Source organism: Dendropsophus ebraccatus, chromosome 10, assembly GCF_027789765.1.
Source record: "Dendropsophus ebraccatus isolate aDenEbr1 chromosome 10, aDenEbr1.pat, whole genome shotgun sequence".
Classification (NCBI taxonomy): Eukaryota; Metazoa; Chordata; class Amphibia; order Anura; family Hylidae; genus Dendropsophus; species Dendropsophus ebraccatus.
This window is the reverse complement of record NC_091463.1, coordinates 43,165,875-43,187,675: the sequence shown is the minus strand read 5'-3', so window position 1 is coordinate 43,187,675 and position 21,801 is coordinate 43,165,875. Positions and strand designations below refer to the sequence as shown.

Here is a 21,801-nt window from a genome sequence, read left to right as displayed (position 1 = left end):
CCCTGCGCCTGCCTGACCCCAGCCCTGCTGCTTAAGCGCAGCTAAAGAAAAAAACAAACAGTTAACTCACCTGCAACCCGTTCCCAGCAGCCCAGCGTCTTCTGTCCTGTTTCTGGCGCAGGCAGTGTCTGCCTGCTCCGGAGATCCCCTAAGCTATCCTGGGCAGCCGAGCGTCTCAGCGGAGAAGCTCGGAGACGCTTGGCTGTCGGGAGAGCTTCGGGAGAATGACAGAGGCTTTGGGAACTTCCGCCGCCTCTATCATTCTCCGGAAGCTCTCCTGGCAGCCCAGCCTCTCGGGCCTTCTCCGATGAGACGCTCGGCTGCCCGGGAGAGCTTTGTGTATCTCCGGCGCAGGCAGTGTACGTTACACTGCCTAGAACGGGACAGGAGAAGCGCGGCTGCTAGGAACGGGTCACTGGTGAGTTAACAGTTTTTTTTGTTTTGTTTTTATAATGGTCGCCCGTTTTTAAAGTGAATGTACCATCAGGCCCAGGCTGAAGCACTGGGGGCAGGCCGACCCACCCCCAGTGGGAGAAAACCCCAGCCCCTCTATGATGCAACTTCATTGATTGTAATTGAGCCGCATCATAGAGGGGCGGGGGGTTCCCCCTACTGGGGGTGGATAGGCCCACCTCCAGTGCTTCAGCCCGGGCCTGATGGTACATTCCCTTTAAGCTCCACCACCATATGGAGCGACTATACTCAGCGTATATAGGATGACTTCTAAGGAGATTTTTCGGAGTTAAAAAGTCGTCATATACGCCGGAAAATACATATATATAATGTAGATAAAACAGTATGCATGTCTTTTATTAAATGTAAGCATTTTGACATCTTTAGAAACCTTGTTTTACCCCAGGCTGGGTTCACTCTACGTTTTTGCAATCCGTTTTTATCTGTTTTTGAAAGAAAGTTAAAATTTTTTTCTAATCCTGGATAACCCTCTTAAGCTCCACCACTTCCTGTAATCCATCTTGCTTTTTTTTTTTATCTTTAAAATTTTTTATTTTTAATCACAAATAAGGTACATAAACATATAAATTTTACACATTAACAATATATATCTGGATGTCTATAAACCTTATTAATATCTCAATAAATTAACTATTATTACCCTCCCCCACAAAACCTTTAAATCTCTAACCTCTTTAATCAACAAAACCAATCCCTTGGTGCCCACCCTCCCTTCCCTTTCCCCCTCCCCCCCCCCCCCCACCCCCGCCAAAGAAACAAAGAGAGGAAAAAAAAAAAAAACTCATTGGCATTTTTCAAATTTCTCTATACAGTTCTCCCAGTGTTTTATATTAGGGGTTTCCGGTGCTAGCCATCCTCTCACGATCACAAGTCTAGCATAAAATAACATTCTCTGGATTTTACTCCTACTTTTCCTCTTACATGGTACAGACGAAGAGTCTCCCAAAACGGCCATCACTGGACTTAATTCAAACTTTATCTTTAACATATCCATAATTTTTCTGTGTACCAGTTCCCAAAAGGAGACCAGAGCCCCACACGACCACAACATATGCCCATAACCGGCCCGGCTTACACCACACCTTGGGCATTTATCCTCCTCCCACCTTTTGATTTTACATAGAAAAAGTGGGGTGTAGTAGAGCTGATGGACAATATTAAATTGAACAACTCTATGGGAACCTGCCCTAGAAACTTCCTTAATTCCTTTAAGAATCCTTACCCATTGATCGTTACCCAATTCTCCAAACTCCATTCCCCATTTCCTCCTCCCCTTCTCACCTAATTCATAGTCCGACATGAAGTGTAAATATAGGGTTTTAACCTCATTTTTATATATTGTCCCATTTCTAAGTTTTCCTATTATTGGGCCCGGTTCGCATATATTACCCTGGTATCTTTTTAGGTTCCCTCGTACTATCGCTGTATACCTCGCATAGTCAAACCAGTGTTTCTCCTCTAGTTTATATTCCCTTCTAAGAGTGGTCCAGTCTTTAATATCATTACCTAACATTACATCTTTGACTGTTCTTATTCCTGCTTCTACAAATCCATCTTGCTTAGGACCTTACTATAGACATTCTAAACCTAATGGTGCATTTACACAGAGAGATTTATTTGATAGATTTTTGAAGCCAAAGCCAGGAAGTGATCTCTCAGCTAAATCTCTGTGTAAACACACCATAACAGGCAAGTGGATTGTAGGAAAGGCAGACACACAGTGGCCAATACTTTAAGAGCAGGTAAGGAGACATTTCTGGTACAGTACATCAAATGGAAATAGTTAGTTTGCCATAACAATCTAGACTGTAATGTGAGGCAGTATCTTACAGTGTGTTTATTCCTCTAGAGACTACCATAAGGCTACCGCAGGCTCTTTGGCTTCTGTCTTCTCCTCACTGGTCCTTTGTCCAACAGAACTAGTGAAGTGTCGTATGCAGACACAGCATGAAATGCAAGTTTCTGGATACAAAGGCATAACTCATAAGAGGTTAGTGTATCATGGCAAAGCATGCTAAATCATAGCTGTTTTTTATTTACAGTTACATCATTTTCCCATTTTTTTTTTATAGGTTTTCTCATCATGACAACAACTTTCTATACATTTGTTTAGATCATAGTGAGAATTCCCCCTGGGTTAATGTAGTTAGAGGGACTGGAAAGGGTTCCAGGAAAAGGAAGCCAATTCTCCTGCAAAATTGCCAAGTTGGGTGATGATGCAAGGGCATCAATCTCAGATGGCAACGCTAGTGGATCCTTTTCTTTCTAACACCCGGGAGAACAGTCCAACTAGAAGTGGAAGGGATGGTATTGTAGGTAGGTCAAGGCAGCTAGTGGTTCTAGGGGCTAGAATTATTTCTCACTAAGACGACCTTAACCTAATGGTTTGCAGTCCCCCTGGTGTCACAGTTTGGCATGCAGTGGAAAGGATGGACAAATTACTTGGGGGAGCTGGGGATGACCCAGCTGTCGTGGTCCACGTGGGAACCACTGACAGAATAAAAGGTAGGTGGAGGTCCATTAAGAATAATTTTAGAGCACTAGATTTCAACTTGAAGGGAAGGACCTCCAAGGTTGTATTCTCTGGAGTTCTACCTGAATGGAAGGGGGTCCACTGTGCTGGGGGAGAGAATCCTAGAAGGGGTGGAAAGGTTTTTAAACTAGGCATGTGGAGGTAGGACAATTCAAACTAGATTTGCATTTCCAGGGAAATACATAGTGCTTGAAAAGAGCGCCCCTTTACCAGTGACTTCCATTTAACTTTAATCCTGGGTGCCGTCCCTTTAAGAGCGACTTGGGTCCCATCCCTTTAAGAGCAACTTGGCTCCCGTCCCTTTAAGAGCGACATGGGTCCCTTTAGGAGCGACCTGGGTCACTTTAAGAGCGACGTGGGTCCCTTCGCTCTTGAAGGGACCCAGGTCGCTCTTAAAGGTACCTAGATCACTCTTAAAGGGTCCCAGGTTGCTCTTAAAGGTACCCAGGTCGCTCTTAAAGGAACCCAGGTCTCTCTTAATGGAACCCATTTCGCTCTTAAAGGGACCCAGATCACTCTTAAAGGGACCAATTTCACTCTAAAAGGGCCCCAGGTCGCTCTTAAAGGGCCCCCGTTGCACTTAAAGGGACCCAAATGGCTTTTAAAGGGACCCAGGTCGCTCTTAACCCTTTGAGGACCAGGCCCAAAATGACCCAGTGGACCGCGCAAATTTTGATCTTAGTGCTTTCGTTTTTCCCTCCTCCCCTTCTAAGAGCTCCAGCACTCTCAGTTTTCTATCTACAGGCCATGTAAGGGCTTATTTGTTACAGGAATAGTTGTACTTTGTAATGGCGTCATTCATTTTACCATAACATGTATGATGGAATTCCAAATATATTATTTATGAAGATATAAATAGGTGAAATCGTAAGAAAGAATGCAATATGGTAACGTTTGGGGGGTTCCTGTGTCTACGTAATGCACTATATGGTAACAGCGACATGACACTATTATTCTATAGGTCAGTCCGAACACAACCATATGCAGGTTACACAGATTCTCTAATGTTATATATTTTTTTTTTATGAAATCCTTTTTTTTGGCAATTAAATATTAATAAAATGGGCTTATTGTGACGCTTATAACGGTTTTATTTTTTCACCTACGGGGCTGTATGGGGTGTCATTTTTTCCGCCATGATCTCTAGTTTTTATTAATACCATATTTGTGAAGATCGGACATTTTGATCACTTTTTATTGATTTTTTTTAATATATAATGTAACATAAAATCGGTAATCTGCGCACTTTTTCCCCTCTTTTCGTGTACGCCGTTTACCGGTCGCAATGACGCTTGTTATATTTTAATAGATCGGACAATTACGCACGCTATGGTATATTATATGTTTATCTATTTATTTATTTTTATATGTTTTATTTATATAATGGGAAAGGGGGGTGATTTAGACTTTTATTGGGGGAGGGGTTTGGGGTAGTGTAAAAGTGTTTTGAACTTTTTTTTTTTTACACTTTTGAAGTCCCTTTGGGGGACTTCTACATACATTACTTTGATTTATACACTGATGAATGCTCTGCCATAGGCATAGCATTGATCAGTGTTATCGGCGATCTGCTCATTGAGCCTGCCTGTGCAGGCTCAGTGTAGCAGATCGCCGATCGGACTGCACGGAGGCAGGTGAGAGACCGCCGGCAGTCCGTTTTACCGATCGGGACCCCCGCAGTCACACTGCGGGGGTCCCGATTGGTAAGTGACAGGGGACTCCCCCTCTCACTTACACTTAAACGCTGCGGTCGCGCCGCGATCGCGGCGTTTAAGGGGTTAATGACACGCGGCAGCGCGATCGCTGCAGCGTGTCATTACCGGTGAGGTCCCGGCTGCTCACTGCAGCCGGCCCCCACCTCCTATGAAGCGCGCTCCGCTCCGGAGCGCGCTTCATAGCGGGAATAACACCCATGACGTAAGGTTACGTCATGGGTCGTCTGGGGACAGACTTCCATGACGTAACCCTACGTCCAGGGTCGTCTAGGGGTTAAAGGGACCCATTTAGCTCTTAAAGGGACCAACTTCACGCTTAAAGGGACCCATTTCACTCTTAAAAGGACCCATTTTGCTCTTAAATGGACATATTTCGCCCTAAAAGGGACATATTTCGCTCTTAAAGGGACCCAGGTCGCTCTTAAAGGGACCCAGGTCGCTCTTAAAGGGACCCAGGTCGCTCTTAAAGGGACATATTTCGCTCTTAAAGGGACCCAGGTCGCTCTTAAAGGGACCCAGGTCGCTCTTAAAGGGACCCAGGTCGCTCTTAAAGGGACCCAGGTCGCTCCTAAAGGGACCCAGGTCGCTCTTAAAGGGACCCAGGTCGCTCTTAAAGGGACCCAGGTCGCTCTTAAAGGGACCCAGGTCGCTCTTAAAGGGACCCAGGTCGCTCTTAAAGGGACCCAGGTCGCTCTTAAAGGGACCCATGTTGCTCTTAAAGGGACCAATTTCACGCTTAAAGGGACCAATTTCACGCTTAAAGGGACCAATTTCGCTCTTAAAGGGACCCAGGTCGCTCTTAAAGGGACCCATGTTGCTCTTAAAGGGACCCATGTTGCTCTTAAAGGGACATATTTTGCTCTTAAAGGGACATATTTTGCTCTTAAAGGGACATATTTAGCTCTTAAAGGGACCCAGGTCGCTCTTAAAGGGACCCAGGTCGCTCTTAAAGGGACCCATTTTGCTCTTAAAGGGACCCATTTTGCTCTTAAAGGGACCCATTTTGCTCTTAAAGGGACCCATTTTGCTCTTAAAGGGACCCATTTTGCTCTTAAAGGGACCCATTTTGCTCTTAAAGGGACCCAGGTTGCTCTTAAAGGGACCCAGGTTGCTCTTAAAAGGACCCATTTTGCTCTTAAAGCGACATATTTCGCTCTTAAAGGGACCCAGGTCGCTCTTAAAGGGACATATTTCGCTCTTAAAGGGAACCAGGTCGCTCTTAAATGGACATATTTTGCTCTTAAAGGGACCCATTTCACTCTTAAAGGGACCCAGGTTGCTCTTAAAGGGATATATTTCGCTCTTAAAGGGACCCAGGTCGCTCCTAAAGGGACCCAGGTCGCTCTTAAAGGGACCCAGGTCGCTCTTAAAGGGACCCAGGTCGCTCTTAAAGGGACCCAGGTCGCTCTTAAAGGGACCCAGGTCGCTCTTAAAGGGACCCAGGTCGCTCTTAAAGGGACCCAGGTCGCTCTTAAAGGGACCCAGGTCGCTCTTAAAGGGACCCAGGTCGCTCTTAAAGGGACCCAGGTCGCTCTTAAAGGGACCCAGGTCGCTCTTAAAGGGACCCATGTTGCTCTTAAAGGGACCCATGTTGCTCTTAAAGGGACCAATTTCACGCTTAAAGGGACCAATTTCACGCTTAAAGGGACCCATTTCGCTCTTAAAGGGACCCAGGTCGCTCTTAAAGGGACCCATGTTGCTCTTAAAGGGACATATTTTGCTCTTAAAGGGACATATTTTGCTCTTAAAGGGACATATTTTGCTCTTAAAGGGACATATTTAGCTCTTAAAGGGACCCAGGTCGCTCTTAAAGGGACCCAGGTCGCTCTTAAAGGGACCCATTTTGCTCTTAAAGGGACCCATTTTGCTCTTAAAGGGACCCATTTTGCTCTTAAAGGGACCCATTTTGCTCTTAAAGGGACCCATTTTGCTCTTAAAGGGACCCATTTTGCTCTTAAAGGGACCCATTTTGCTCTTAAAGGGACCCAGGTTGCTCTTAAAGGGACCCAGGTTGCTCTTAAAAGGACCCATTTTGCTCTTAAAGCGACATATTTCGCTCTTAAAGGGACCCAGGTCGCTCTTAAAGGGACATATTTCGCTCTTAAAGGGAGCCAGGTCGCTCTTAAATGGACATATTTTGCTCTTAAAGGGACCCATTTCACTCTTAAAGGGACCCAGGTTGCTCTTAAAGGGATATATTTCGCTCTTAAAGGGACCCAGGTCGCTCTTAAATGGACCAATTTCACTCTTAATGGGACCAATTTAGCTCTTAAAGGGACCAATTTCGCTCTTAAAGGGACCCAGGTCGCTCTTAAAGGAACATATTTTGCTCTTAAAGGGACCCAGGTCGCTCTTAAAGGGACATATTTTGCTCTAGAAGGGACCCAGGTTACTCTTAAAGGGACCAATTTCGCTCTTAAAGGGACCTTGGTCGCTCTTGAAGGGACATATTTCGCTCTTAAAAGGACCCAGGTCGCTCTTAAAAGGGACCCAGGCCGCTCTTAAAGGGACCCAGGTCGCTCTAGCGACATGGGTCTCTTTAAGAGCGACATGGGTCCCATACCTTTTGGAGTGTCCCGTCCGTTTAAGAGCAACTTGGGTCCCGTCCCGTTAAGAGCGACTTGGGTCCCGTCCCGTTAAGAGCGACTTGGGTCCCGTCCCGTTAAGAGCGACTTGGATCCCTTTTAAGAGCTACATGGGACCCTTTAAGAGCGACTTGGGTCCCGTCCTTTTAAGAGCGACTTGGGTCCCGCCACTTTAAGAGCGACTTGGGTACCTTTAAGAACGACTTGGGTCCCTTTAAGAGCGACATGGCTCCCGTCCCTTTAAGAGAGACTTGGGTCCCTTTAAGAGCGACTTGCGTTCCTTTAAGGGTGACCTGGGCTCTTTAAGAGCGATCTGAGTACTTATAATGGTAAAGACCATTGCTCGGTTACCATGACAATCTTACTCATGTCGGGGAGACAAAATCGTTAAGGACCTTCCATATATTACATCTTCTATTGGCCAATAGTGGACATGTGACTGTGGATGGTGTGATACATTGCATGACGAGACCTTAGAGTTCCTATTGGCTGCTATATTTCAGCTATTTGCATATGTGCTGTGATTGGCTGTTACGGTTAGAGTGTGGCCATTATTTGCAATGGGCCATTATTTTCTATGGGAAATTTGGGGTCGTTTAACGTAAATTTCTTAAAAACGACAAATCCGATCGAAACGAAAAATAGCACACCACACACCGCCGAGGGCTTCGAAACGAACGGAGTGTGTGCACAAAGCGGTTCGGGCTGTATTACGCGCAGAAAAATGGCTGGAAGAAGAAGAAGAAGAAGAATACGGATTACAATATAGTGCTTTTCAAGCACTATAACAATGAAGTATTTAATAAAGTGGCTGAGAGGTTAGAGAGGGGACAGAACATTGAGGTGGGAGGGGGAGGATAAGAGCAATGGATAAGCAGATCCATTTATTGCAGATGAGCAGTGAAAATGATTGTATCCACAGGATTTCAATAAATCACCTTGTTTACTAATGCCAAAGTCTAGCCAGCAAAATAGGGAAGCTTGAGGCATTGAGAACTTAAAGCGACTCTGTATCCACAATCTGACCCCCCAAAACCACTTGTACCTTTGGATAGCTGCTTTTAATCCAAGTTCTGTCCTGGGGTCTGTTTGGCAGGTGATGCAGTTATTGTCCTAAAAAAGAACTTTTAAACTTATAGCCCGTGCCAAATAGCCCGTGCCAAATGGGAGTATCTTTGCCCTAACTTTGCACAGTCATCATTAGGAATGCCACTGGAACATTTTCTCCATGCTGAACATTGCACAGCTGCTTAACGATCCAGCCCATATGCCGGGCTGCCACAGGTGGGGAATAGGAGGCAATCTGCCTGGAGCATTCTTAATTATGAAGAGGGTGGGGAGGAGGGACAGAGGGGTGGTGCAAAGTTAGGGCACAGATACTCCCGTTGGGCACGGGGCTGCTAGTTTAAAAGTAGTTTCTTAGGACAATAACTGCATTACCTGCAGAACGGACCGCAGGACAGATCTTGGATTAAAAGCAGCTATCCGAAGGTACAAGTGGTTTGGGGGGGGGTCAGATTGTGGGTACAGAGTCGCTGTAATTGGTTCCGGAAGGCAGTTTGAGAACCTTGCAGTCTGAGAACAGAGCAGTGTCTTCCCATAGGAAATAGTGTAAATGTATTTAATTGGTTCCAGCAGCCACCAATAATTACCTACAGTACCCATATATTACATTGCAAAGTGCCCAGTTTAATCTAGGGCTGTGGAGTCGGAGTCGGAGCTAGTTGTGGCTGGAGTCGGAAAAAATGTACCTAGAACAAAAAAAAAATCCTAGAACAATTAAGAATTGAGTTTTGATATGAATTTTATGTTTTGCTCATCATTATATATTATGAACAACATTCTAATAGGACACTGGCCCTATTAGGTAAGGGTGGTCAGGGAAAAGTTGTCTGTCACTATTTGGCAGTTTGTTTCTGAGCTGGAAGAGTCCATTGTGTGTGGGGAAATCTGTGCTGTTCTCTTCCTGGATGCTGGATGATTGTATATGAGCAGCAGTGTAATATGAAGATATCCTGTGTAATATAGATCAGGAGGAGGAGAAGACATAAGTAGTGTAGCAGTAACCGCTGTCCTCAATGTGGTGTTTTTCTTCAGTGTTTTATGGCTGCAGCTGTGTGTATGTGTGTGTGCGTGCGTGCGTGCGTGTTATGGCTGCAGCAGGCTGTGTGTATGTGTGTGTGTGTGTATGCGCTATGGCTGCAGCAGGCTGTGTGTGTGCTGTGGCGTGCCCCCACACACACAGTGACACCTGTATATCACTGTGTGTGACCCCCTCTATATCACAGGGATCTTGCATTGTTAGCAGTATTTCTGTGTGTATGGTGAATATTAAGTTAGAAGATTGTCAGCAGGAAAAGACCACCTGCTCCATCTAGTCTAGTTGTGAGTAGTTCAGTGACATGGAGGCTGGAGGCTGGCTGCATCCACTGCACACACAGGAGAAGCTGCTTTATATCTTTTCTCATTTCCTCAGAAATCGCCCCAGGATCATGTAGAATAGGGGTGTCAAACTCAAATACACAGTGGGCCAATCTTGATATTTATTAATAGTTTTATTTTTACTATTTATTATAGTAGCCAGCCCTCCCCCATAGTATATTATATGGAAGCCAGCCCTCCCAATAGTCTCATATATAGTAGCAAGCCCTCCCTCATAGTCTCTTATGTAGAAGCCAGAACTCTCCCACAGTCTCTTATGTAGTAGCCAACCCTCCCCCGCCGTCTATATTGTTACCAGCCCTCCCCCATAGTCTCACCCTTTCTGCGGCTACAGAGGGTGCATGAGGTGCCCAGCACTGGATGCGCACAATGAAGTCACCATGTTGCCGGCGTCTGGACGCTGCTCACATACTGCTAGGCTCCAGGCAAAAAACTGCCTGCAGCCTACAAGATTATAATTTGGGAGGTCTAAACTGCCATTTGGACCTCCCATATTATAATCTGCAATGTCGGCGGGCCAGATTTAAAACAGGAGAATAGTTAGGCAGGCCAAAAATAATGGCATGGCGGGCCAGAGTTTGGCATGACTGATGTAGGACATTAGGAAGAAGCTGCTGAGCCGGTGTGATAAATAACTCCCCTGGTATATGACTGGCCATTTATGAAGGAGCAGGAGTCTGAGTCGGTCCTGGAAAAAATTCAGGAGTTGGAGTCGGAGCTGCGGCTTACATACTCCACAGCCCTGGTTTAATCTCTACAGTACCGAACAGCACTATACTGTACAATACATTATACACAAGAAACATTCAACAAAACCAGCAATTATAGTACTCCTCACTCATCCTCACTCATCCTTTACTGTATAGTGCCCCCCCAGCAGCACTGTAACAGATGGGAGATGGTGGTGCACTGCCTGTACTACTACTGTACTGTATATGCACTCCGCAGTCTTATACAGTACTGTACTGTATGTGAAGCCTCACCAGTCCTAAACTCACCACTTACAACCCACAATTTACGCTTGCAAAAATGTTCAGATATCGAGTACTTCAAGACTGGGTGCCTGAAAAGTGTTTGGGAATCGAGCAAGAGTTTGAGAACCAAAGCAAACTTTCCTTGAAAATACAGTTTGAGTTCCAAGCAGTTTGAGAACCGAGGTACCACTGTAATTGGAGTGACTGGGACATGGCTAGACTCGTCTTATGACTGGGCTGTCAATATTCAGGGATTTACATTGTTCAGAAGGGACAGGGTGGACAGAAGGGAAGAGGAGTATGTCTTTTTGTTAGAAACTATAAAAACTATAATGTCAGTGTAAAAGATTTCATAGTAAATGGTGACTGTGAGGATGTGGAATCATTGTGAGTAGAACTACAGAGTTAGGTTAACAATAAAAAAAATGTTTTTATCTATAGACCCCCCAAACATTACTGAGGTGATTGATGGTCAGCTGCATACACAAATAGCAGGCTGCCCTGGAGGGGACAGTAGTAATAATGGGTGAAGCTAAAACTGCAAAGGGGAGAGAATTTCTTAATCTGATGCAGGATAATTTTCTGGGCCAGTTTGTGGAGGAGCCTACAAGAAGTGATGAACTGTTGGATCTGGTTATTTCTAAAAATGCTGAGCTGATTGACATTGCCAATGTCCACGGGTACCAGTGACCAACCTGGGTTAACAGTGACCATTATAGGGTAGAAAACAAAGAAATATTGGGAGGGCAAATACAATTTTAAAAAGGCCATTTACCCTGGATTAACCCCTTACGATCAAGGGCGTAATTGTATGCCCTGGTGTCGTTAAGGGATTTCAGAGGGGGGCCGCGCAGCAACCCCGCTCTGAACCGCCGTGATCCCAGGTCCCAGCTGCATTTAAAAAGCTGCTTTTCCGGTCCCCGGTGGTCTAGTGGGGGTGGGGTTAATGCCCCCCCCCCAAGTGATTGCAGAGGAGAGATCCCTGCATCTATACCCAGCCGGGGTGTTCCCGGCTCTGCATTCTATTGCTTTCAGCTGCAGCATCAAATGCATTATTGGTCACATCAAATCCAGACAAATTGTAATAAAAGGCAATCAAAAAGTTGCATATGCGCAATCAAGGTACCAATTAGAAAGAACACATCATGGCGCAAAAAATGACACCCCATAGACCAAAGGATAAAAGCGCTATAAGCATGGTAATAGAGCAATTTTAAGGAACATATATTTTTTAAAAAAGGTTTTAATTTTTTAAAAGACATCAAATAAGATAAAACTTACACAAGTTATATATCTTTGTAATTATAACTACTTGAGGAACATGCATAACAAGTCAGTTTTACCCTAGGGCAAACGGCGTAAACACGAAACCTCCCCAAATTAAAAAAATGCATTTTGTTTTTCAATTTCACCTCACATAAAAAAAAATTTTAAAATTTGGCAGCGTACTTTATGCAAAAATTAAGCTTGTCTTTGCAAAGTACAATTAGTGCCGCAAAAATAAGGGCTCATGTGGGTCTCTAGGTAAAAAAAAATTAAAATGCTATTGCCTTTTAACCCCTTGCCTCTAAAGCCTGTTTTGGCCTTAATGACCAGGCTCATTTTTCAAAATCTGACCTGTCTCACTTTATGCGCTTATAGCTCAGTGATGCTGTAACGTATGCTAGCGATTCTGAGACTGTTTTTTCGTCACATATGGCACTTTATATTAGTAGCAAAATTTGGTCACTACTTTGTGTATTTTTTGTGAAAAACATCAAAATATCATGAAAAATTTTAAAATTTTGCATTTTATGAACTTCTGAAATTCTCTGCTTCTAAAAAAGCAAGTCATAGCACATAAATTAGTTGCTAAATCACATTACCAATATGTCCTCTTTATTCTGGCATAATTTTGGAAACATATTTTACTTTTTTAGGGTGTTACTGGGCTTAGAAATTTATTAGCAAATTATCACATTTTGTGAAAATTTCCAAAACTGATTTTTTTTAGGGACCAGTTCTTTTTTTAAATGGATTTAGAAGGCTTGTATACTGGAAACCCCCATAAGTGACCCCATTTTGGAAACTAGACACCTTAAAGAATTAATCTAGGGGTATAATGAGCATTTTAACCCTACAGGGGCTGGAGGAAAGTATTCACAATTAGGCCGTAAAAAAATCGAAAATTAAAATTTTCAAATAATATAAACGTTTAGATTAAAGTTTCTCATTTTCAAAAGGAACATGAGAAAAAAAGCATGACAAAATTTGTAACGCAGGTTTTCCTGAATACAACAGTACCCCATATGTGGGCGTAAACCACTGTATGGGCACACAGCAGGGCTCAGAAGGAAGGGAGCGACAATTGGCTTTTTTAATGCAGATTTTGCTGAAGAAGTTTCTGAGCGCCAGGTGCGTTTGCAGAGCCCCTGTAGTGTCCGCAGAATAGAATCCCCCCAAAAGTCACCCCATTTTCGAAACTACACCCCTCAAAGAATTCATCTTGGGTAGGATGAGCACTTTGACCCCACAGGTATTAGAGGAAAGTATTCAGAATTAGACAGTAAAAATGAAAAACACGAATTTTTCCAATAATATGTTTGTTTAGTTTGAAATTTCTCAATTTCACGAGGAACAAGAGAAAAAAAGTACCCCAAAATTTGTAACGCAGGTTCTCCTGAATACAACGGTACCCCATATGTGGGCGTAAACCACTGTATGGCCACACAGCCGGGCTTAGAAGGGAAGGAGTGCCAATTAGCTTTTTCAATGCAGATTTTTCTGAAGAAGTTTCTGAGCGCCAGGAGCGTTTGCAGCGCCCCTGTAGTGTCCGCAGACGAGAAACCCCCCATAAGTCACCCCATTTTGGAAAGTACACCCCTCAAGGAATTCATCTTTGGGTGTGGTGACCATTTTGACCCCACAGGTATTAGAGGAAAGTATTCAAAATAAGACAGTAAAATTGAAAAACTAGAATTTTTCCACTAATATGTTCGTTTAGTTGGAAATTTCTCAATTTCACGAGGAACAGGGGAGAAGCTGCATGCCAAAATCTGTAACGCAGGTTCTCCTGAGTAGAATGGTACCCCATATGTGGGCATAAACCACTGTATGGGCACCCAGCTGGGCTCAGAAGGGAAGGAGCGCCAATTAGCATTTTCAGTGCAGATTTTTCCGAAGAAGTTTCTGAGCGCCAGGTGCGTTTGCAGCGCCCCTGTAGTGTCAGCAGAATAGAACCCCCCCAAAAGTCACCCCATTTAGGAAAGTACACCCCTCAAAGAATTCATCTTGGGGTGTGGTGACCATTTTGACCCCACAGGTATTAGAGGAAGGTATTTAAAAGTAGAGAGTAAAAAAGAAAAACTCAAATTTTTCCAATAATATGTTTGTTTAGTTTGAAATTTCTCAATTTCACGAGGAACAGGAGAGAAAATGTACCCAAAAATTTATAACGCAGGTTCTCGTGAGTAGAACGGTACCGCATATGTGGGTATAAACCACTCTATGGGCACACAGCAGGGATCAGAAGGAAGGGAGCGCCAATTAGCATTTTCAGTGCAGATTTTGCTGAAGAAGTTTCTTAGCGCCAGGTGCATTTTTTTAGTGCACCTGTAGTGCCAGCGTAGTAAAATCTCGCCATAAGTCATCCCATTTTGGAAAGTACACCCCTCAAAGAATTCATCTTGGGGTGTGGTGACCATTTTGACCCCACAGGTATTAGAGGAAAGTATTCAAAAGTAGACAGTAAAAATAAAAAAACTCGAATTTTTCCAGTAATATGTTCCTTTAGTTGGAAATTTCTAAATTTCACGAGGAACAGGAAAGAAAACGTACCCCAAAATCTGTAGGTTCTCCTGAGTAGAACGGTACCCCATATGTGGGCATAAACCACTGTATGGGCACACAGCCGGGCTCAGAAGGGAAGGAGCGCCAATTTGCTGGAGCAAAACCGCAGCTACAAACAGTTATTAGAATAGCGCAGTTACTAAAATACAATAAAAAAATTAGATTACAGGTAATGTGGGGTGGTTACGGGTAATCTGGAGGTGGTTACGGGTAATCTGGAGGTGGTTATGGGTAATCTGCGGTGGTTACAGACAATCTGGGGTGGTTACAGGTAACCTGCTGTGGTTACGGCCAACGTGGGGTGGTTACGGACAATCTGGGTTGGTTACGGATAAACTGAAGTGCTTATATGTAATTTGGGTTGGTTACGGCAATCTGGAGGGGGTCTTTGGCAATTTGGGGTGGTTAGAGGCAACGTGCGGCCGTCAGTGGCAACGTGCGGCCGTCAGTGGCAACGTGCGGTGGTTACGTGTAATCTGGTGTGATTACGGGCAACCTGGGGCGATTAGGGGCAACGTGCAGTGGTTACGGGTAATCTGGTGTGATTACAGGCAACCTGGGGCGGTTCGGGGCAACGTGCGGTGGTTACGTGCAATCTGGCGTGATTACGGGCAACGTGCGGTGGTTACGGGCAACGTGCGGTGGTTAAGTGTAATCTGGCGTGATTATGGGCAACCTGGGGTGGTTACGGGTAATCTGTTGTGATTACATGCAACCTGGGGTGGTTAGAGGCAACGTGTGGTTGTTACGGGCAATCTGGCATGATTACGGGCAACGTGCAGTGGTTACCGGCAACGTGCGGTGGTTACATGCAATCTGGCATGATTACGGGCAACGTGCGGTGGTTACGGGCAACGTGCGGTGGTTACGGGCAACGTGCGGTTGTTACGGGCAATGTGCGGTTGTTACGGGCAATGTGCGGTGGTTAAGTGTAATCTGGCGTGATTACGGGCAACCTGGGGTGGTTACGGGTAATCTGTTGTGATTACATGCAACATTACATTACATTACATGCAACCTGGAGTGGTTAGGGGCAACGTGCGGTGGTTAGGGGCAACGTGTGGTTGTTACGGGCAATCTGGCATGATTACGGGCAACGTGCGGTGGTTACGGGCAACGTGCGGTGGTTACGGGCAACGTGCGGTTGTTACGGGCAACGTGCGTTGGTTACGGGCAATGTGCGGTTGTTACGGGCAACGTGTGGTGGTTTAGTTTGAGGGAATTAAAAAAAAAAGGCTATTAAATTACATTAAAGGGCAGTAAAAAATACAAATCGGGGGGTCAGCTGTGTCCTTTAAAAATTACAAAGAGGTTAATAAAACCTGTAAAAAGGTAATAAGAGCAGCAACAATTCACAATAAAAAGGTGCTTGGCAATAGATGGCAAAAGAAACCCTAAAAAATTCTTCAAATATATTAATGCAAAACAACAAACAAACAAGGTTTCCGAATAGGTTCCTCAGCGCTGTATATACAAACAAAGAGGATGGAGGCAGGATGGGAGAGGACAGTGGGTGGGTGGGGCCAGTGCTGCTAACACTTCTAATGTACTGAACTGGATTATTATACATATGGTCCACGATAAATTAAATAAACTGAATGTAACCAAAGCTCCAGGACGTGATGGGTGACAACCCAGAGTTCATGGGAAACTCAGTTCTGTAATTTCTCTACCCGTGTATGAAATATTCAGTATTTGGTGACTGGTATTGTGCTGAGGGACAGGCGTAAGGTAAATGTAGTGTCGATCTTCAAAAAGGGCTCTAGATCTTTCCCAGGTAACTATAAACCGGTAAGTTTAACGTCCATTGTGGGGAAACTATTTGAGGGGCTTAGTATTATAAGTGATAACCAGCATGGTTTTACTAAGGATAGAAGCTTTCAAGCCAACCTGATATGTTTTTATGAAGAGGTGAGTAAAAGCCTGGAAAGGGGAATGGCTGTCCATATAGTGTACCTTCTTTTAGGATTTTGCTAAAGCATTTGACACTGCCCCTCATGGGCGTCTGATGGATAGATTAAAGTGATTGTACCCAGGGGTGTTGCTAGGGTCCTAAAACATCCGGGGTACGCCCCCCCCCCCCCCCGCAATTTGCGCCCCCCACCCCTGGGCTACAATACTTACCAACGTGGAGAATGGTTCGGGTCCGGTCAGTAAAAAGGAATGCTGTGTGAGAAGTCCCTGCTTGTGTAAAGTAAACAAAAAATGTCACTATGTACCAGCCAGTAGTCTGTCACTATTAGGGGAACTTCCACTTGAAGTTCCGCCTGTCCCATTGATTCATTGAGTTTTCTCAAGTGCTGTGCAATCCGCCCCAAAGAATTTGAGAAAACTGAATCAGTGGGACAGGCAGAACTTCAAGCGGAAGCTGATTTCACACACACTACTCTACCTGACCCCCATCCCCACACACACTACCCCACCTGACCCTCATCCTTACACACACTACCCCACCTGACCCCCATCCCCACACACTCCCCCCAATCCCTCCACCACACACACTTCCCCACCTGACCCTCATCCCCACACACTACTCCACCCATCTACACACTACCCCCCAACTCCCTCTCCTCTCCACACACACTACCCCACCTGACCCCTATCTCCACACACACTACCCCATTTGACCCCATCTCCACACACACTACCCCACCTGACCTCTATCTTCACGCACACTACCCCCAACTGTACACATCCACACACACACACTACCCCACCTGACCCATTTCCCCGTCCCCTGCGGTTACAATAATCACCAAGGACCTTTTTACGCACACACTAGCCCCAACTCCCTACACTCTCCACACACACTACCCCACCTGACACCTATCTCCACGCACACTACCCCCAACTCCCTCCCCTCTCCACACACACTACCCCACTTGACCTCTATCTTCACGCACACTACCCCCAACTGTACCCATCCACACACACACACACACACTACCCCACCTGATCCATTTCCCCGTCCCCCGCGGTTACAATAATCACCAAGGTGTTGCGGTTCAGGTCATCTGGATGGCGTAATATTTGAGATAAAGGAGCGCGGCGGGGCAGGAGCATGGTGCCGCTACAGCCGCTGGGTGACGTCACTGGAGCAGCGCCCGGGTGGTACATGGGGCGGGTGGAATCACTGTTGGGGGCTAGGCTGAATTCATTCGGGGCGTCGGCCCCGAATATTAATGCCTAGTGACGCCACTGATTGTACCATTAGGCTTGGGCTGAAGCACTGGAGGCCGCCCGCCCCTGACCCAGTGGGAGGAACCTCCGCCCCTCTATGATGCGGCTCCATTAGAATCAATATGTATAAAAACCTAAAGACCAAGATACAGATTTCTTATAAGGGAGAGACTTTCTTTATGATGCACTGCTAAACCTAAAAGAGGGGGGAGCCCCTTGTCCACGTCAGGGATTTCTCTTTACTAGTCAGGAGAGTCCAAAAGAGTCAAGGGACTGAACCTCTGTAAGACAAAGCGCAGAAAGCTGACGTATCTTACTGGTTTCGCACGACTATCCTGGGAAGTCTTCTACGCCCAGTTGTAAAGCCTTGGGGCTCATATTTACCAACCTTGTACTCTCTTAACTGGTTGGGCAGTAGCTGGTCAAATATACACATACAGTGGTGCCTTGGATTACGAGCATAATGTGTTCCAGGACTGTGCTTGTAATCCAAATCCACTCTTAAACCAAAGCAATAGGATAGGAAACACAAGGGCAGACAGAGACTGCAGGGAGCATGAAGGAATGAGCAGGGCAGATGTGGGCACATAAATAGAGCACTCTCTATCTGGGGAAAGAGGGGTTACCTCTATGAAGAGATTACCTCCACAGTCCTGTCCCCTGATGCAAGCCCTAGCCTGAAAAGGATCTGCTATGATTTGGAAGGTGAGGGTGACTTCCTGAGTCAGAGTACAGGGCTGTATATCCTGATATGGAGATTGTGCCACTCCCCCTCCCACCCAGTACAGGGAGCTCTTAAACCAAAGCAATGCTCTTAAACCAAGCCACAATTTTGAAAAACTGGGAGCTCTTCTTGCAAAACACTCTCAATCCAAGTTACTCTTAAACCTAGGTACCACTGTAAATCTATACGTGAGTAGGAGTATTTTTCCTCTGTACTATTCTTCTCCCTAATCCCGGAAGAGTACACTACTACATTGGACAAGGTCTCCAAGACTGTGCCTATACCTGCTTCTTACTCATATCACACTCCTACCTCTCTCTACTACCTCTCTAGTCACTGCTATCACCTGCACCTGTCAAGCTCTGAGTATTGTTCCCTATATTGAACTGAAGTTTACGAATAAAGTTCATTCCTGGTTAATTGCTTGACTCTGTCCTATTTTTGTCACCGCACTTGCACCCACACCTGTGCTACCCTTTCAAGTGCCAGTACCCGAGTGTCCCGGGGTGGGTGTCACCACTCCAGGCCACCGTTACAAGTGTCCCAGTACAAACAACAGAGCCCACCTCTTGCATAACATTCTCAGCACCCCGGGCCACGACAAACTCAGGGTTTATCTCCATGGGTTGTAGGCTGTTTAAATTTTATACATTACCAGGCTGGTTTGCCGACTAATGGACATATTTACCTGTGATTTCTTATTCATGTCTTATCACTGCTTTGTTACACAAGCTGCAGCTACAAAGTATTTTAGGCATCTGATGTTTGCTTACTTGCACACTGCCTTCTCAGTGTTCACTGTTTCTTATGACCTCTTAGCACACCCTGGTCCATTGTTTGCGATATCCTGAAAACAGAAGGTGTTTTTGGCCTTTACCGTGGACTCAGCAGCACATGGCTGCGGGAAATTCCAGGATACTTCTTCTTTTTTGGTGGCTATGAGCTGAGCAGAAGCATTCTAAGTCCAAGTTCTAGAGATCAGCCAGGTAATGGGGAAGAATTCTGGACTTGGTTCCTTATGAGGCTGTATCTAAGACGTGGTTGTGTTTATTTACAGGTGCAGTTGTAGTCACAGTAAGTGGAGGTGTAGGTGGGGCCTGTTTTTGGCTCTCTGTATATCCAGTGGACTCTGTAAAGTCAAGAATTCAAGTTTTGTCAATAGCATCTCGCTCTGGAGGTTTCTTGATCTCCTTGATGCACATATTGAAGAAAGAAGGTGAGTGCTGGTATTTTTGTTGAACATTGTATGCACTTTATGGCTGGGTTCACACTATGTATATTTGAGGCTGTATTTGTGAGGCTGTATAGCAACCAAAACCAGGAGTGGATTGAAAACACAGAAAGGCTATGTTCACATAATGTTGTAATTGAGTGGATGGCCGTCATTTAATGGCAAATTTTTGCTGTTATTTTAAAACAACGGCTGTTATATTGAAATGATGGCAGTTATTTACCGTTATATGACGGCCATCCATTCAATTTCAACATTGTGTGAACAGAGCCTTTCTGTGTTTTCAATCCACTCCTGGTTTTGGTTGCTATGAGGACCTGACTTGAGGACCAAATACTGCCTGAAGTATACAGTGTGTGAACCCAGCCTGTATATGTAAAGAACCTTGTTCATGAAGTGCCATTTTGATGTGTCTGTTCCCCCAAAATATGATGTGAATTTGACAATCACATTGTAGCTGTACACTGTGGATACCATCAAAAAGGTATTCTGAGAGAGAGCACGGTAAAGCAACGGGGTTTAAAAAGTTTTTTATTTAGGTTTTTCCAGTAAGTACTGGTGCAGTCCAGAGCAAACCTAATATGATCAGCCCCAAATACTTTCCATTATGCTTAAAGGGATCCTGTCACCGCGGACACAGAGACTGCCCGACCCCCCCCCCCCCCCCCCCCCCCCCGGTGCAGCTCCTGGAGCCGGTCCCAGGACAAAGATATCAGCACCCGTGCACGGTGCAAGGTGAGTACGATGCCTATAGAGAATGACGGCTCCATTCATTCTGCATCGGACTAATCTCAGGTAATTTGCATACAGCCTGCGCACGGCTTCAGGGCGCTGATCGCTTCGTCCCGGGACCGGCTCCAGGAGCGGGACTCGCCTGAAAGGGTCAGGTTCTCTGTGCCCGCGTCCCTGATGACAGGTTTCCTTTAACATGTCTTTTAAAGAGAAGTCTGGTTAAAATGAAAAATCTGCTAAAGGCAGGTGGGTGTGGAAGCATAATAAAGAATCTTTACTTGCCCTTTCTGCCCCATTTGCTGCATCACTGCTCCTGGACCCTCGCCGGGCTTCTTCCACATGACGACCTGGCCTCAGAAATGCCTGCTCAGCTAGGTATTGACTTGTGCGGGACACCACTGCAGTCGCTGATTGGCTGAACAGGTACTTTTCCCCTGGGTTGTGACGTACCAGGAAGCTGGAAGCCCAGTGCGGATCAGAGAGCTGGCGAGCCAACGCTAAGCGGGCTTCCTGGTGATATATGAGTAGATTTGTGCTGGATTTGTGAAAGACTCTATGTTCTAGTCTTTTTGTAATGCTCCTTAATTTATTGCCTCATAGTACCTACGCTAATCTGTACTCATGTTATTCATGTTATTCATCTTGCAGTTCTGTACTGTAGACAGCAGGAGGACTCAGCACACTGTAGACAGTATTTCTGCAAATGCATAAGTGTTTGTTCAGCATTATATGAAATGTTCATCTTAATAACCCTGCATCCTTTACAGTCTACCATTTATGTACACAGGAATCATCAATCTGTACAGTGGACTTATGCCTACTGTCATAAGGGCTTTTCCGTCCAATGCTGCTCTCTTCTTGGCCTATGAAATGACAAAAAGGACACTTACAAAATGGTCACATGATCAGAACTGATGAAGAAAACAGTGTAACTGCAGCCTCTCAGTTGTTTTTCTATGCTTATTGTCTCACCTCTGTTTTTGTGATCCTACCATTTTATATGTGGAGACTAAATAAAATAACATATTTAAATACTGTTCTTAATCCTTCTTTTTTTTTTATTTTTTACTCCTTTTATGTATATATTATATAAAAACTGAAATGCAGATTATTATTTTGGTAAGGGTTTAAAAAAAGACATTGGTACATCAAGTCCAATCTATTACCCCAAGGTATTTGTCTTAAAGGAGAAGTCCGGGCAAAATTATTTTTTTATATGTTATTACTTATGGAAAGTTATACAATTTTCTAATCTACATTAATTATGGGAAATGCTCATATACTGCTATTTCCCTTTACTTAGTGTATCAGGAAGTGTTTGAATTATCTCTGAAGCAGTGACGTCACGACGAAAGGTGTAATTCCTATGGAGTGTCCAGCAGG

At 44.9% G+C, this 21,801-nt stretch overlaps 1 protein-coding gene across 1 annotated transcript in view; it reads left to right on the top strand.

Moving 5' to 3' along the window:
• Positions 1 to 21,450, top strand: part of LOC138802622 (mitochondrial ornithine transporter 1-like) — a 57,765-nt gene extending 36,315 nt beyond the window's left edge. Inside the window, exons 4-7 of the mRNA XM_069986125.1 lie at positions 2,324 to 2,464; positions 19,275 to 19,441; positions 19,513 to 19,671; positions 21,206 to 21,450. Of these exons, the coding sequence (XP_069842226.1) occupies positions 2,324 to 2,464; positions 19,275 to 19,441; positions 19,513 to 19,671; positions 21,206 to 21,333 (595 nt within the window). The 3' untranslated portion in view covers positions 21,334 to 21,450. The remainder of the gene's footprint in view (positions 1 to 2,323; positions 2,465 to 19,274; positions 19,442 to 19,512; positions 19,672 to 21,205) is intronic.
• Positions 21,451 to 21,801: the final 351 nt, after the last annotated feature.